Below are 16,103 nucleotides of genomic sequence, written 5' to 3'. Positions count from 1 at the left end.
CTCCAGTGTTCTCAAGGCTGCTCAAGTAAGTTTAGTTAATCATTTACTAGTGTTCTTTTTGTTCTTTTTGCAGTATCTGATTTTCCAAGTGACTACATAAGGTAGCCATTTATTATTCATATTTTCTCAGATAGGAAATCTTGGATAGGGAGAACAAATAAAATAATTCATCAAGAAGGTAGATCAATTAATTGGATTTAAAGCCTACTTAATATGAGGGAATTTATGCCTGGTACCATAAACCCAACTAACTAAGGCTGATGAGGTCATGGACCTTAGAGATGAACCTCCTGATGGCACTTTCCTAAACCAGTGTAAGTCCCAACTGCATTTTAAATACTTATCCTTATAATTACAAGTAAGTGCGGCTTTCATCCTGCAGCAAAGACACTTATTTTTTCAATTAACAGAGAACATTATAGAAAGCCACAACTGGTCTCAATGACATGAACAACTGACTCAAAGGTGCCAAGCCCCCATTGATAAATCTGTAGTACAAACCTTACACCTAAGGCTAAGGCAATGTGAAGAAGGGATAGAAAGACTTTAAAAATCATAGGATCAACATGTGTCCTCTGTGTGTCACAAGGAATTGTACCCCTGACATCTTAACAATGTGCTCACTTGCCAAGACTATACAATGACAATACCAACCAACATTCCAAAGGAGATGGGGAAAAATCTTACAAGGCGTCACCTTTGGATCAAGCAATGACTACTACTAAGAGAAGAATAAGTCTTCTCTAGGGACCAGCCCCACTGATAGGTTGCCTAATTCCAAGTGGTCAGCCCTAAATAGTGTACATATGAGCAAAACTAAATGGATTCATCATGTTTATTATATTATGCACATACATATACATGTAGGTATATGTGACAATATTAACTAAAGAAGAGGAGGGAGTGAGGAAACATGGGAAGAGTTGCAGAGGGGAGAGAGTGGAGAAATGATGTAAATACAGTACTCAGGTATGAAATCCTCAAAAAATGCTACAAAAAACAGAGGGGGCAGAAAGCCAGGCAGTTCACTCAGTTGGCAAGTTCAAGGCCAGCCTAAGATGCATAGTGAGTTTCAGGCCAGCCTAAGCTATAGTATGAGACCCTGTTTGCAAAAAAAAAAAATTATTTATTGATTTGGTGAGAATATGCAGAAAGGGGATGCCTTCCCCAACTGCTCTAAGAGTATAAAGTGGAACATCCACTACGGAAACAAAAACTAAAATCAGAGCTACCACTTGGTCAGTTCAGCAATACTAGGTGTATATCTGAACGGTTCTAAATCATCATACCCTAGAGAAACAGGTAAATCTATATTTATTGATATACTACACATATCAGGCCAGAAATGAAACCACCCTCGACGTCCATTAACAGACGGATGGATAAACAAAGTGTGATGTATGTACACAATGAATTTTCATTCAACCATAAGGAAAAGTAAAGCGATTACATCTGCAGGGAAATGGATAGACTGGAGGTCATTATGTTAAGTGAAATAAGCCAGATGTCGACAAATTTCCCATGTTCCTTCTCATATGTGAAATCTAGATTTAAATTCATGTAGGGGGGAGGATTTGAAAGAAGAGAGTATAACAGAATATATGTGACATGAAAACAGAAGGACTGCTCAGGGAAAGAGAGAGAAGAACAAGGAGAGGTTAGTGGAGTGGAAGAGGCAGATGAGTAAGGAAAAAAATTTACATACATATGCATGGAAATGCCACAGTGCATCGCTTGGCCTTGTATGCTGCAACAATTAACTTTAATTATCAATGTAATGCAAGCTAGAATCACCTAGGAAGCGGGTCTCAGTGAGGGATTGTGTAGATCAGCTGGTCTATGGGCATGTCAGATAGGAAGAGCCATCATTGTGAGTGACGTCATTTGCTGGGCAGGGATTCTGAGCTGTGTAAGAGTGGAGAAAGCAAGCGGAGCACTGATGTACACGCATTCCTCACTCTTTTTCCTGACCACTGATGTGATGTGACCAGCTCCCTCAAGCTTCCGCTGCTGTGACTTCTCTGCTGTCTCTGATATGATGTGCTATAATCTGGAAATGTGAGAAAAAGGAATCCCCTTTCCCCTAAGTTACTTTTGTCACAGCAACGAGAAGGGAAATCAAGTCAGAAATTAGAACGTATAAGTTTGATTTTTCCTTTTTAAGATGGAGGAGAAACAGCAGTCCTTAGACTTCCTGACCACACACTTCAAAGTTGCCCATGGATTTCCAGCAGTGCCATGAGGCATAGGCTACTGCAATGCTGTGCTTACAATTTCTGCATCAAACAAACAGCAAAGATTTTGTATAAAGAGCCATGTTTGTTATCTACTTCTTTACCCAAGTAAGTCAAATTTAGACTAAATAAGAGCTGATCAGGAGCCTCCCACTATCGTGGATCGCTCATCCAAACCTCAAATTTCATGCAAAATATCTGAAGGCTAGGATAAAATCCAAACTTAGCATGATGATTTCTAGTACTAGTACACACCTATATTATTTTCAATGCACAGACCTGTTCATGTATGTGCATGTATGTGTGTGTGCATACACCTCTGGGGATATTGAGGACGGAAAAGACGGAAGGAGGGGAAAATGATGTATCCTTCCCTCATGCTGACATTCAAGTTAAGAATTCTAGAGAAAGAGAAAGAACTAACATTTCTTGAGTATGGATTAGCGACCAGCCACTGCACTTGGAACTTTATAGAAGTTTTTCCTCAGGCATCCTCTGTTATCACACATGCAGATTACCTCTCAAGTCGAGGTTCAGAGAAATTCAAGAGCTTACCCAAAGTCAAACATCTGAACAGTGACAAAGACAGTCTTTATGCCTGCCTGCCTGATGTCAAACAATAGGGCACTGAAGAGAAATGGGATGCTAAAAAGGACCACTCTAAGCTGCATCCGATATTTGATAAGGAATAGGATGCTAAAAGAGGACCACAAATTGATGAAGGGGACAGTGGGCTGCTTCCTATAGCACACACAGAGTTACAGGATTATCGTTTGTGTGTGTGCGTTTTTAATTCGGCCGCTTTTCCTTATGGATATAAAACTTGCTTTTTTTTTTTCCCCAAGCAGGGTTTCACTGTATGGGCCATCTTAACCCTGGACTTGTGATCCTCAGCTTCTTGAATCCCAAGATTGTGTTTGTGTGTGTGTGTGTGTGTGTGTGTGTGTGTGTGTGTGTGTGTGTGTGTGTATGTGTGTGACCATGCCTCATTCTGCTACTATCCTAATTTTAAAAGAATCTACAGTAAAGTATGTTGTTTTAAGACAACAGTATTTAAAAAAACGAAAGATATAACAACAAATGGTAGCAAAGGTATGGGGAAGCTGGATCCCTTGTATACTGCTGGCAAGAGTGTAAAGCGGTAGAACTGGTCTTGAAGCCTTAATTTCCTTTAAGTCTTAGCCCAACAATTCCACTTCCGGTTGTGTAACCAAGAGTGTTGTGACCTATGTCTGTGCAACAACCACGTATGAACATTCATACCACGTTCGTTGTCACAGTCAACAATGGAAGAAGCACTGATAAGTAGAAACCCATGACCTGACGAATGGCAAACAATATGCGGCTATCCACACAATGGAGTACAGCTCAGTACTAAAAGGAAATGACGTGTTGAGACCCAGAATAATATGGGAGGGCAGGGGGATGGTACAACAAGGGAAAGTAGACCATCAAGTCACAAAGATCACACGTGAATCCACTTAGTGCAGAATAGGCAAATCAACAGGCAGAAGTAGATCACTGGTTGCTAGGACCTGGATGTTGGAGGAGTGTTGGAAGGGAGATGAAAACTACAGTGAGGAAGGTCCCACTGTGGGGGTGATGAAAATATCCTAACATTTATTGAGGTGGTGGTGACTGCATTACTTTGTCAATGAAAAAAAAAAAATGACAGTTGTACTTTAATGAACAAACTGTATTGTGTGTGGGCTACATGGCCATAAAGCCATTGTATATTTGTGTTTAGAAAACTGTATAATGACAAACAAAAACAAATTATGTATTTTGTACACTCTTAGTAATATGTACTTAGTGATTGTACCAAAGTACATGATGACTGTTTTGAAATCATTCTGGTTAATTTAAACTCAACTATGTCTTTTTGGTGTCCGTTATCAGAAAGTATGCTGATTTTGCACAATATAACCTGAAGTGTGCCTCAGATCAAACTGTCTTGGAGTTGAATACTGGTGTCTGCTGATAACCTAAAAGGCTGTGCAGCCCTACTGTGCTGAGTCCCACCCACACAGCATCCAACAGAACAAACTATGCCAAAAACTGTGATTAGCTGACAATGCAGGAAGTTCCAGTGGGATTCAGAGCTACCCTTAAATGAAGATGTCCCTCACAGGACCCTGATATGTGGGAAAAGAAGACAGTCTCTTTCTTCTTTACAGGGAAATTCCCAAGAGCAAGTCCTGGCAACACTGATAGCTACATTTGAGTTCAAGTGGAACTTAGGGAGGCAGACATGAATGTATCCCAGAGTTCAAATGAAATTTAGTATCTGTGGCTATGGAGGGAAAGGGGGAAGGACTAAATCCACATCAGAATTTGAGATCCAGCTGAAGAAGTGCCCTGATGTAGCTGGTTTTAAAGAACATCTAGAAGGCATCTGAATACTGAATGTTCTGGGAAAAAAAATAAGGTATTGATATGCTGGTTCAAACAGCATATAAGTTATCTCCACATACAAGTTTCCCACAACTAGACTACACAACCCATTTATATAACTGTCTCTAGGCCTGTGGTGCCTCCCCACCACCCCAAGCTTTCTCCAGAGAACAGAAACCTCACAAGAATACTTCAGACAAGCTGGGGGTGGAATTCAGGGTGTTACAGATGATAGGCCCAGATGCATACCTCAGAAAACATGTACTGAAGTCTATGGCAACAAAACTCAAATGAGCCTTGGGCATGGGGAAGGCTGGTCCAGAGGGAAAGTAAAGGAAAACTGGAAAATACCAGTCAAGGCATAGGGACTCAAAGATGTCACGTGAGCACCTGTCTCCAATCACGGAGGGCTGGATCTGGCTGTTCTTTCACAGTAATGTCAGTCCGCAAGAATTCAAAGTGTGACTTGAAGCATGGCAGAAGCTTATGGGGTGCTCCCTATTGAGAGGAAAACTAGCACTTTTGTCTGTCTTAGAAGGAAAAACACACATTTTTCTACCTTACTTCATTTCTGTAACAATTGTGGATGGAGAAGTGTGGCCTTAAGGAACCAAGGGCTGCAGGGACCTGCAGCGGGTGACGTGATTCAACCCTGATTTTAAATCCTGTTTTCTTGACAGTGTTTGCCTTTCTGGGCTGACAGGTAAGAACTTGTGGGATGAAAGACAGCTCGTCTTCATTTTTTAAATGCATATGTGTTCTGTCTATATGTAAGTTTGTATACCATGTGTGTGTGTGTGTGTGTGTGTGTGTGTGTGTGTGTGTGTGTGTGTGTGTGTGTGTGTATGTGTGTGTGTGTGTGTTGCCACAGAGGCCAGAAGAGCCACTGGCACCAGAAGTTTCAGATGGCTGTGAGCTGCCGTGTAGATTCTACTTACCGAACCAGGGTCCTCTGTAATAGTAAGTGCTCTTAACTGCTGACCCATCTCTTCAGCCCAAAGGACTGATATTTTGATGGAGAATTTGAAAATAATTACAAAACTTAGTCAACCAGAGGTAATATACTAAGATAATAAAAGAGAATGCACCAGGGGTTTGAGTACCCGAAGTGGCAGAGCCTTCACAAGAAAGACAACAGGAGAAATACTAGTCAAATTAAGATAGCAGTAACGTGTTTTATCTAGTCACAAACACTTGCAGGGTCTGCCTGTGTTACCGTCAGCACTTATGAAGGATGTATAAAAAGATAAAGACCTGGGGATTTGAGAACTGAACCTCTCTTGACATTACTCAGGTTGTATTACGTACTCTGCAAATGTGAAAAGCCTGTGATGTGCTCCCACAGGAGCCACTGCTTGCCATAAGCAATAACTACACAAGACGGAGAGGAAGGTCGTCATAGCGACATCAACTTTTCTCACACAATTCACAAAGACAAGACCATGGAAGCTGTATTTGGCTTTGCTCCTTGCCTGAGATTAGCATTCATCCATGCATCTTCCACTTGAGATGTCTGGGCGAATCTTCCAACTATTCCTTCCCTACTTACCATGGACACTGACCTTATCTAAACCCTTATGATGATGTAAGGCAACAGAAAATGAAGCGTCTCTACCCTGCAACATCCTAACGCCAGGGGTATTTTGCTCTAGGAACTTCTCTGAATTTGTCACCAAGAATATTCACTGCACAAAAGCACCTGTAGGTTGCTACCATTAAAGGAGGAAATTCGGGGCCTATTCCTGTGTGAGGTCTTGGTCCATCAGTTACCAGGTGTAAGCAATATGGGACAAAGTGGCCCAAGTTCTAACCCATCCTCCACCAGTAATGAGGTCACCTTCACTGAGGGCTTCCTCTTCTTGGATGGAGAGCTCTCTCTCTCTCTCTCTCTCTCTCTCTCTCTCTCTCTCTCTCTCTCTCTCTCTCTCTCTCTCTCTCTCTCTCTCTCCTCCCTCCTGTTCAAAGTGAAGAGCACAGAGAAAACCACCCACAAAGACTGCCCCACCTCTGCAAGCTTTTCCCAGTGACTCCCCCTGCAAATACCTGTTTCTTGGTCACAGTGCCATCCACAGGGTCCACATATTCAAAGCTGTCTGTCTTCGCAACACTGTAAATGTGGCTCCCCACAGCAAACTGCTGGCCAATGAAAGACTTGTCTGTAACCAGGGCCTCCAGATCCCTCATGATGTAATACGTTGCCTTGGGCTCCAGTCCCTCGTAGTCAAACCTGTTGGAGGAGGGCAGGACACGGGCAAAACAAAACCCAGTCAGAGGACCAGCAACTGGGTGCACTCTCCCATGGTTCTAGTCCTAGAAGATACAAAAAAGCATGTTTAACAGGCCCTGCTTTCTCCTCATAGCCTACCCAACGCTGTCTCCACACGGAGCCCAGGGACCTTGTCAAACCCGAATTATGTTGCTTCTTTCTTATAAGGCCCTCCCTAAACTCTTACCATGTTGAGAACAAAACTTAAAACCTCAACCGCAGTCTGTTATGCACCATAGGATCCAACCCTGCCTCCCTTCTTAGCTTGATCTGCACTGACTTTGTCCCACCCCAGCCACCATGGCTCCCACACTTCAGTCCTTGGCGACACCTCGCCCACTCCATTCTTAAGACTTCTTTGTGCCTGGCTCATCCTGTTCTTTCAAAAAGTGACATCCTTGAGCATCCATCCATCCAAGTGGCTTCCCCTTCTCCCCTTGCCTGTCACCACCTGCACATTTTCTTTTTGCACTGTCTTATGGATTTCCACAGGCTCGTTTCCGTATTTGTTTACTTTCAGTCTGTCTTTGCCCTCCAGGATGTGAGTGCAAGAGGGCACAGACCTTAGCTCTCTAATTCTCTGCTGTTTCTGGAGCTAGGTAAGTAGTATGGGATGAGGAACCAATGGGGGAGGGGTCAAAAAGAGAGGGAGAAAGTGAACTGTGTGTACTATAAAAATCCCTGGAGAAACGTCACAGTTGTTCCATTGAAAAAAGTCTTCCTAGCCACAAGCATCAGGACTGGCATGGGGATCAGAAGAAATTGAAAGACAGAAAATTATTCTTTCCCTGTGGATCTTGGAGTTTGAAATATGATGATGCATAGCACACAGCTGGCACAATGCCAGGCATCAGAACTTTTTATTTTTAATCTGTTCAATGGTCTGTTTGTTTTTTCCTTAGTCACTCATATAAAAAATTTGCCTCTCCAAACATCAGATAATTGTCTCCAAATACAACTGGCATACCACGGCGGGGATGGCTATTTGCAAATGGAGCCAGAGGAGGGGCAACTGAGCCCGAGTGACTTCACTAGGCCTTCATATCTGGGCCTCTTGCCACATAGAGAATGCTCAGAGTGAGGGGAAAGATGGAAGCCCTCAACAGTTTCCACTACTTTTATCAACTTGAGAGTTTGAAAGACATTCACTGACCATCAAAACACTTGTCAAAATTGGGGGCATGGAACAATATCCCAGCTGGCATTTCCTTTTCTTCTCCTACTCCAGCTCTTTCTTCAGAAACAGCAACAGGAAAATCCTATCACTGTCAGTAGTTGTGTTCAGACATAGGATTCTCATTGGAGAAAGCCACTGTAAGAGGGGAAAGACCCATCTTAGGGCCGGGCATGGAAGTACCTACTTGTATTTCCAGCACTCAGGAGGCTCAGGCAAGAGAATTAAATATGAGTTCAAGGCCAGCCTGCCTCCAGAGTAAGATTCTAATGAATGAATGAATGAATGAATGAATCAAGCAAGCAAGCAAGCAAGGTGACCAGAAAGAGGCAGGAAGATGAACAAGACAGGAGAGAGTTCAAGCCAAAAGTTCAAAACTTAAGAACATTTGCCAAGGGCTGGAGAGATGGCTCAGAGGTTAAGAGCACTGCCTGCTCTTCCAAAGGTCCTGAGTTCAATTCCCAGCAACCACATAGTGGCTCACAACAATCTGTAATAAGATCTGGTGCTCTCTTCTGGTGTACATATGTGTGTATATGATAAATAAATAATTTTTTAAAAAGAACATTTGCCAGTGAGGAAGACCACATTGAGTCTAAGGCCGAGATCATGTCCAAGCACATGGCTTACCTAGTAGTCATCTGCATATACAAGTGATTCCTGAAGCCACGCTCCGCTCTCCTTCTTCTCCTCCCATTCTTTCCTCCTGCCTGATGTCCCCTCCGGTCACCACAGCCAGCACCACATTTTCAAGGGATGCAAATTCTTTAAGTAGACAACTGCTTCTTGGGTTTACCCAGACAAAGGACATTCGGAGACTTTTCTCAGCCTCAACTTTAGTCCCAGTATTAGTGACCCTGAAATTGTTCTACGATTTCCTCCCTGCCAAGAAAACTGTCAGCCGAAAAATCACTTCTTTCCAGATTCCCCCCACCCCCACCACCTGACTTGCTGTTTCCTGGGGTGGCAGGAGATATATGTCTTCCGCTGTACCTGCTCCCTACTCTCTTCTTCTGAATCTGTGTGACCTTTTTAGACAGAAATTTGAAACACAGTTCAACATCCTGCAAGAACTTAAATCTCCATTGCACAGCATTCTCTAATATGGTGCTGTTATGAAGAGAGCAATTAGCATTACAAGGTCCAGGCCACAAAACATGAAGTATATTATAAATATACTTATCATCACACCATTTCTTCAAAACACTGGCAGGAACCTAGACAGACATCCCGCAAATCATAACGAGAACATCCCTGACTTAGAGCAATCTCTCAGCTAGCCAGCAAGCACAATATATATATATATTCTTTTTATCAGATTGGAATCTTTATAAGATCTTCATACAGCAGAAGACTTTCACAAGCATATTAGTCTTTGAATATAAATTAAACAAATCTACAAATGAAATTCTCCAAGAATCAGGGGTGTGTGGCCCATGTTAGAAACACTGAAAATCAAAACAAGGTCCTACCTTAGAATTTCTGTTTTATGACTTAATAAATAATGTGCTGGTTTATTTATTGTCACATCCCTAGTCTTTTTAACTAACCAAGGATCAGAGCTATTATGGCTGCTGTCTGTATTTCCCAGAACATTGCAGTCCTTTAAAGTTTAATAAGCACCACCACGGTCCTTCTTATTCTCTGGTATTTATCGAAGTAAATGGCTTCTCAAAAGAAGAAACAATCACCATATAAGGGAAAAGTCTAAAGTTCTTTGCCCCTCGAGCCCTTGAAACTCAACTGAGCACCCAAAGCTGATAGTTACACACAAACAAAGCAGCATGAGTCACAATCTCTGTCCTTAACACAGAGTCCGAAGCTACCTGAATATCCCCTTTCCCTACACATAGTTGCCCATAGTCACCAATTTTTCTGCCACCTAGTCCCCTAAGCATGGCATGGTACTAGGTACACACTGACACACACCCAGGTAGCACAACCTTAGAACGTTCTTACTCTTTGAGACTTCAACAACAGGAAACAGGTAGACCAGCTATCCTGAGTTCCGGCCCACTATTCTTTCATTTGCTCCATCAGAGGTACTATTTCTCTTCTCTGTGTGTCTTTTCATGAGGTTAAACCTCTAGTAAAAATCAGGGGCTGCTGAGCCATGTGGGCCATACAAAGGGTCAGAATCCTTCTGGCTATTAGTATGGAGAGTAGACCCAGCTTGGGAGATGACTCCAAAAGCACCAAACTGTGGACTTCTGTGTGTGGTCACGCCTTAAAAAGATGGATGTGGAACAAACAAGAAATGTGTCTATTTTGACTACAGGACTCAGAGCTCCTGTGGATCACAGGGGATTTCTTAAAGCTCTGCGTTTTGATACCCTCTTGGCATGACAACTCTCTTTGCCTTCTGTGAAAAGATTAGGGAGAGACGTCACCAGGGCAAGTAAAATCTGCCCTTTCACTTTAGTAGCCCTTGACACTACTCCCAAAGGTACAGCCACAGCCCTCCAGTCCCTGGGATGTTTCTAAAAGATGTTTTCTTCTTGAATTCTAGCCCATCAGTTTTAGAGAACAGCTCTAACAGAAGTTCTCAAGACATGTGCAGACACCCTAATCCTTCTCACCTGCAGTAGTAGTGGCGGCCATATTTGGCCCAATGATCTCTAACAATTTCCTCCACGCTCTGTTTCCGGGCAGCAATAATGGACAGCCAGACCAAGACAGCCCAGAGGCCATCTTTCTCCCGGAGGTGATCAGAGCCTAAGGCAAAAAGAGAGATTCTGTTGAGGGTTCTATCCTGGTGAACGCAAAGGGACTAAGACCATTTGGCAACTGGAGATATATTGAAATGGTTGTATATATTTACCCACTGTGAAGATTTGGTATCTTGTACTTGTTTTTTTTTTTTTATTTAAAAATATGTAACTGAAGCAGGGTATGGTGGTGCACACCTTTAATTCCCGCATTTGGGAGGCAGAGGCAGGCATATCTCTGTAGGTTCACGACCAGCCTGGTCTACAAAGTGAGTCCAGGACAGCCAGGGCTTTTGTTATACAGAGAAACCTTGCCTCAAAAAATTAAAATATGTAACTGAAACTCAAATAATATCAAATAATAACAAAAAATATAATAAAATCCTAAGAAATGTTGAAGAAATCGAAGACCCAAAGTGGCATAATGTTACCATTTATTCATCATTTTACTCAGTAAATATTTGACAACTCCTACAATGGCCTAAGCATTTTTCTATATCCTGAGACTAGAGGAGTAAGCAAGCAAGTTCTTCCCTCACAGTCTGAATTCAAGCACATGGAGGCAGGCAAGAACAAAACAGGCAGAAGAATATGACACATCAAATAAGGATACATGCTTTGGAGGAATTAGAGTAGACGCTGGCATCAGAGGTCTGCAATAAAGGCAGTGGTTTGCCCAAAAGACATTTTCTCCTATAATTCATGGGTATGGGTTTATTTAGGGGAAATGGTTTTTGAAGGTGTGATTGAGTTAGGAGTCTTGAAATAAAGTCATCCTGGAATATCCAAGTCGGTCCTTAATTCCAATAATGGTGTTGTTAAAACCAAAGACATGAGAAGGGAGAAACGGAGCCCCAGGCTGCATAGACGCGGCGCCTGGAATTATACTGTTGTGAGGTCTAAGAAGTATACAGATGCATCTGGAAGCGAAGAAGCAGAAAAGGACTCTGCAGCGTAGTTCTCACTGGAAGCGCAGCCCTGACAGTCCCTTCGCATTGGATACCTGGTATCTGCGACCCAGAGAGTGCATTTCCACCGATCAAACCACCCAGCTTGTGCTGAACCATTATGGCAACCTAGATCCTACATGCAGTTGTGAAGGTCAGGCTCAATCAGCTGATCATGCCTGAGACTGAGACATCAGGGCAATGAAAAGCACACAGATATCGAGAGATGAAGGCATGCAAACCACAGGACAGCAAACCCGAAGTCCCAGAGGCCGGAGTGACTGAAAGGCTGAAAAGAGACCCAGTTCTCATTGCGGCCCTCATACAATAACTCATGCAGCCTAAATGGGGAGCCCACTGTATCACATGGACCCAACAGCTTGTGCTGCAGAGACACTGAGCATCTGTCTCCTGGCCAGGCACACGCTTTCTCTGAAGTGGACAAAGCCTTGAATTGAAAGGAACATGTTACAGTGTGAGAAAAACATGAGGAAGGCTTTGGAACGAGGATCCCTAACAAACCTCTGCTGCCTGCCAGGTGTGGACCATCATTTAGAAGTTACTACTCCTTCCGGGCCTCAGATGTGCATCTGTAATATGAGGCCATCACCAATCTCAAAATCCTGTTTAGACAGTAGGAGAGTGGTGCACGTCTGTATACCCTGCAACTCAGTCAACTGAGGCAGCACTGAAAGCTTAAAGTCAGCCTGGGTAACACAGCAAGGCCATGTCTTTTAAAAGGCAGTGACGGAAGGCACATCCTAGAGACCAATTTTGCATGTTCAGGTCCTGCCTTAGCTTCTTCTGTTTGCTGTACTTGTCTATAATACAACAGCAATAATAGCCTCTATCTACACTATGGCTTCCTCTGGGATTATCAACTAACTACCCATACATATTAAGTATTTGGAAGTAACTGAGATGCCGCAGCGGTTGTGGCTGAGGGTAATTCTCATAAGGTGCCTACAAGCTGATTCCTCAATGCTTGCTTTAAAACAAATTAGTCTGTTATTAACATGAGCCTCTCTTTTTCCTCTTCTTTTTCTTCTTCGTGTTCTTCTTCTTGTTCTTGTTCTTCTGCTGCTGCTGCTTCTGCTTCTCCTCCTCCTTCTCTTCTTCCTCCTCCTCCTTTTCCTTTTTCTTTTTCTCTTCTTCATCCTCCTCCTCTTCCTCCTCCTCCTTCTGACTCTAGTGATAGCAACATCTTAAGAACTGAGACTAGGGGGTTGGGAAGGCTGTAGAGATGGCTCAGGGGTCAAGAACACTGGGTGCTCCTCCAGAGGACCTGAGTTCAATTCCCAACATTCACATAGCAGCTCAAAACTGCCTGTAACTCTATGTTCAGGGGATCTGACACCATTACACAGACATACACACAGGCAAAACCACTAATACACATAAAAAAATAGTTTAAAACAAAAAAAGGTGAACTGAGACTGAGACCAGTAACGGACCATCTCTTACTGCAACCAGGCAGTGACAATGGACAAGCTCACTCTTGATTTTTTTTCTTAATTTTTTAAAGATTCATTTATTTATGGTGTTGGGTTTTTTTTGTTTTTGTTTTTGTTTTAAGACAGGTTTCTCTGTGTAGCTCTGGCTGACCCAGGACTTGTCTTGTAGACTAGGTGCCCTGAGCTCACAGAGATCCACCAGCCTCTGCCTCCCAAGTGCCGGAATTAAAGGCATGTGCCACTATTCCCAGTTTCACTCTTGATTTTAAGGTGATTGTGAAACAGACACAGAAAATCAACAAAACAGACCCATGCCACAGAACTCTTAAGACCTTAAAAATGGGATCAAATGGTTCCTTAGTTGAGTTAATAATCATCTGTGAGGACTAAAGTTGAAAGAGCAGACTGTTGATCATTTGTTGCTCTATCTACAGCACTGAAAAATGTGACCAGAGAGGGCAGCAAAGTAATTTAAGTCAATAGGAAAAAGAGTCACATTTTTAGTCTCTAGTTCTCAAAACAGACTGATCAACGATCTGCCAGTGACACTGTTAGCTATCCCACTGTGGCTGGCTCAGGGTTAAGAAGACCCTGGGTATTAATCATCACACCATAAAGAGACTCTTCTCAGCCAGTGAGTTCTTCATCCTGCTACAAAGAAGAAAAAAAGAAAAGAAAAAAAAGAAAAAAAAAAGGAAGAAATTTGGAAGACTCAGGCTTAGCAATACGGCCAGCTGCCAAAACAACAAGGCTAGGAAACCCTGCCCAGTGCAATCATCTCAAACCCTCTTGTCCTTTTATAGCTGCGGTGGGGGTGGGGGGGGTTGAGGGGAGAAGTCACTTTTACTTACTGGCTGGAGAAAAATACCCTTTTGTCTAAAACAAGGGCTTTGCATACCTTGGATCTCCAGCTGGATCACATTACCAGAGATAGAACCATTAGATGCTATTAAGTCCTTAAGATAAGATGTCAGAATTTAGTGGCACAGAGACACAGAGTTCTTTTAGATGGATAAACCCACCCCGGTCATCTGCAGATAACGCATAATAAATTGTGAGCTGGCCTGGACATCTTTGCCAACAGGGCCAACAGTTGCCAAGAATCATAAGGGGCCAGTGATCAAGTGAAGTTAGCTGTGCTTTCTAGTTTGTTGAGGAATTGAGAGAGACAAGAAATGATGCTGTGATTACTCAGATGTTTCCATTGGATAATGGCAGTGCTGCTCAGTGGGGATGGAGTCCCTTAGCACATCTGTAAGGCAAGTGGACCCCAGTGCCATATCAGTGTCAGGTAAGTTGCGTAAGGAATATGCATACACAAAGAAGCAGGCAGTTTTCTACAAGCCTACTATAAACAAGGGGAAATGTACACACACACACACACACACACACACACACACAAACACACTAGATAGATAGATAGATAGATAGATAGATAGATAGATAGACAGATAGATAGATAGTAAGTAAACTGCATAGTATAAAATGTTTTCAGGATTCTCTGAGAGGATACCCCCCTCCCCCTGAAATAGACACAAGCAAGCACTTTTCTTTCTTTTTATTATTTATTTATTCACTTTATATCCTGGTCACAGCCCTCTTCCCCCTCTCCTCCGAGCCCCACCATCCTTCCCTCTTCCCCCATCCTCCCTCTCCTATTTCTCAGAAAAGGGGAGGACTCCCCCCCCCACCCACCGGGCCCAGATCACCAGTTGCAAAGCACTTTTCTTTTGAGGCCAGTGAACCATAAGCCACATCCCAAACCAGCAACTGTCAAGCGGAAAATTATAATAGCCAGAAAGCATCTGAACAAATGTTCAGTCTCACTGCGGTCAAAGAGAAGCCAGTGGAGCCAGGCAGCATTTGGAGGCTGTTGCACCAGCCATAGCTGGCTCGAAAAGGAATTGTCCCAGCAGTGATAAAGCACCAATGTAGACAAGGGCAGTCTTGTCCAGTAGATTGACAATAATGACCAAAAGCCTTAACACCCAGTAGTCTTTGGACTCTGCTGTCCTCTTTCTCAGCCTTTACTCTTATAGATACACACTCACAGAAATAATCTACAGGGGAAAAAATTAGGAAAATAAATATTCATTGTTGAACAACAGAGTAATTGTGAAACAGCCAAAAAAAAAAAAAAACCTCTTGTATAAACAAAATATTAAACAAAAGTCTTCGGTGACATAGAGTGATGCTCATGAATTTTTAATAAACGGAAAATTAGTTTAATGGGAATAAAAAAGAGTATATTCTTTTCTTTCCAAAGGATTTTTAAAAGATTTATTTATTCAATATACAGTATTCTGCCTAAATGTTATACCTGCAGGCCAGAAGAGAGCACCAGATTTAATCGTAGATGGTTGTGAACCATAATGTGGTTGCTGGGAATTGAACTCAGGACCTTCGGAAGAGTAGGCAGTGCTCTTAACCTCTGAGCCATCTCTCCAGGCCAACAGAGTATATTCTTGTGGCAAACATATGGGCATATATGGGGGCAGAGGTGGACAAGAGAACTGCTAACAACCCTTATATATCTCCAGAACGTTGGGACTGGTTGCTTTTCTTCTCTGCCTCTTGTTTTACTTCTACAATAAACATGCACATATTATTTTCAAAATTTTAAACTTTAAACTTGTCAGTGATGCATAGAAATTTAGACGTGAAACAGGTATGTTCCAGAATGTTGCATGGTTGGAGTCGGCTGGGACACGGCCTTTTGAAGGTGGGCCTCTTTCACTCTGGGGCACTCACTGTCCCGGGCCCTTCCTGCCTTCTCATGGCTGGAAGGCTTAACCCTGGGGCACTGAGTAACCAATGTTTGAAGCTCGATTTCTCTAGCTTCTGGCTGGTGCTACAGGCAAGGCCTGCCATTTGTTTGGGACAAGGTAAGGAGAATTTAGCCCTGACTTCAAGTCTGAGAAGTTCC

At 42.8% G+C, this 16,103-nt stretch overlaps 1 protein-coding gene across 1 annotated transcript in view; it reads right to left on the bottom strand.

The window, feature by feature from the left end:
* PGM5 (phosphoglucomutase 5) overlaps window positions 1–16,103 on the bottom strand; it is a 172,995-nt gene that overhangs the window by 40,497 nt on the left and 116,395 nt on the right. Inside the window, exons 8-9 of the mRNA XM_084771729.1 lie at window positions 10,648–10,783; window positions 6,672–6,855 (exon numbers count right to left, since the gene is read on the bottom strand). Coding sequence (XP_084627855.1) covers window positions 6,672–6,855; window positions 10,648–10,783 — 320 coding nt within the window. The remainder of the gene's footprint in view (window positions 1–6,671; window positions 6,856–10,647; window positions 10,784–16,103) is intronic.

The sequence above is a fragment of the Acomys minous genome (genome assembly GCF_964271855.1).
Source record: "Acomys minous genome assembly, chromosome: 2".
NCBI lineage: Eukaryota > Metazoa > Chordata > Mammalia > Rodentia > Muridae > Acomys > Acomys minous.
This window is presented reverse-complemented; position numbering and strand designations above follow the sequence as displayed.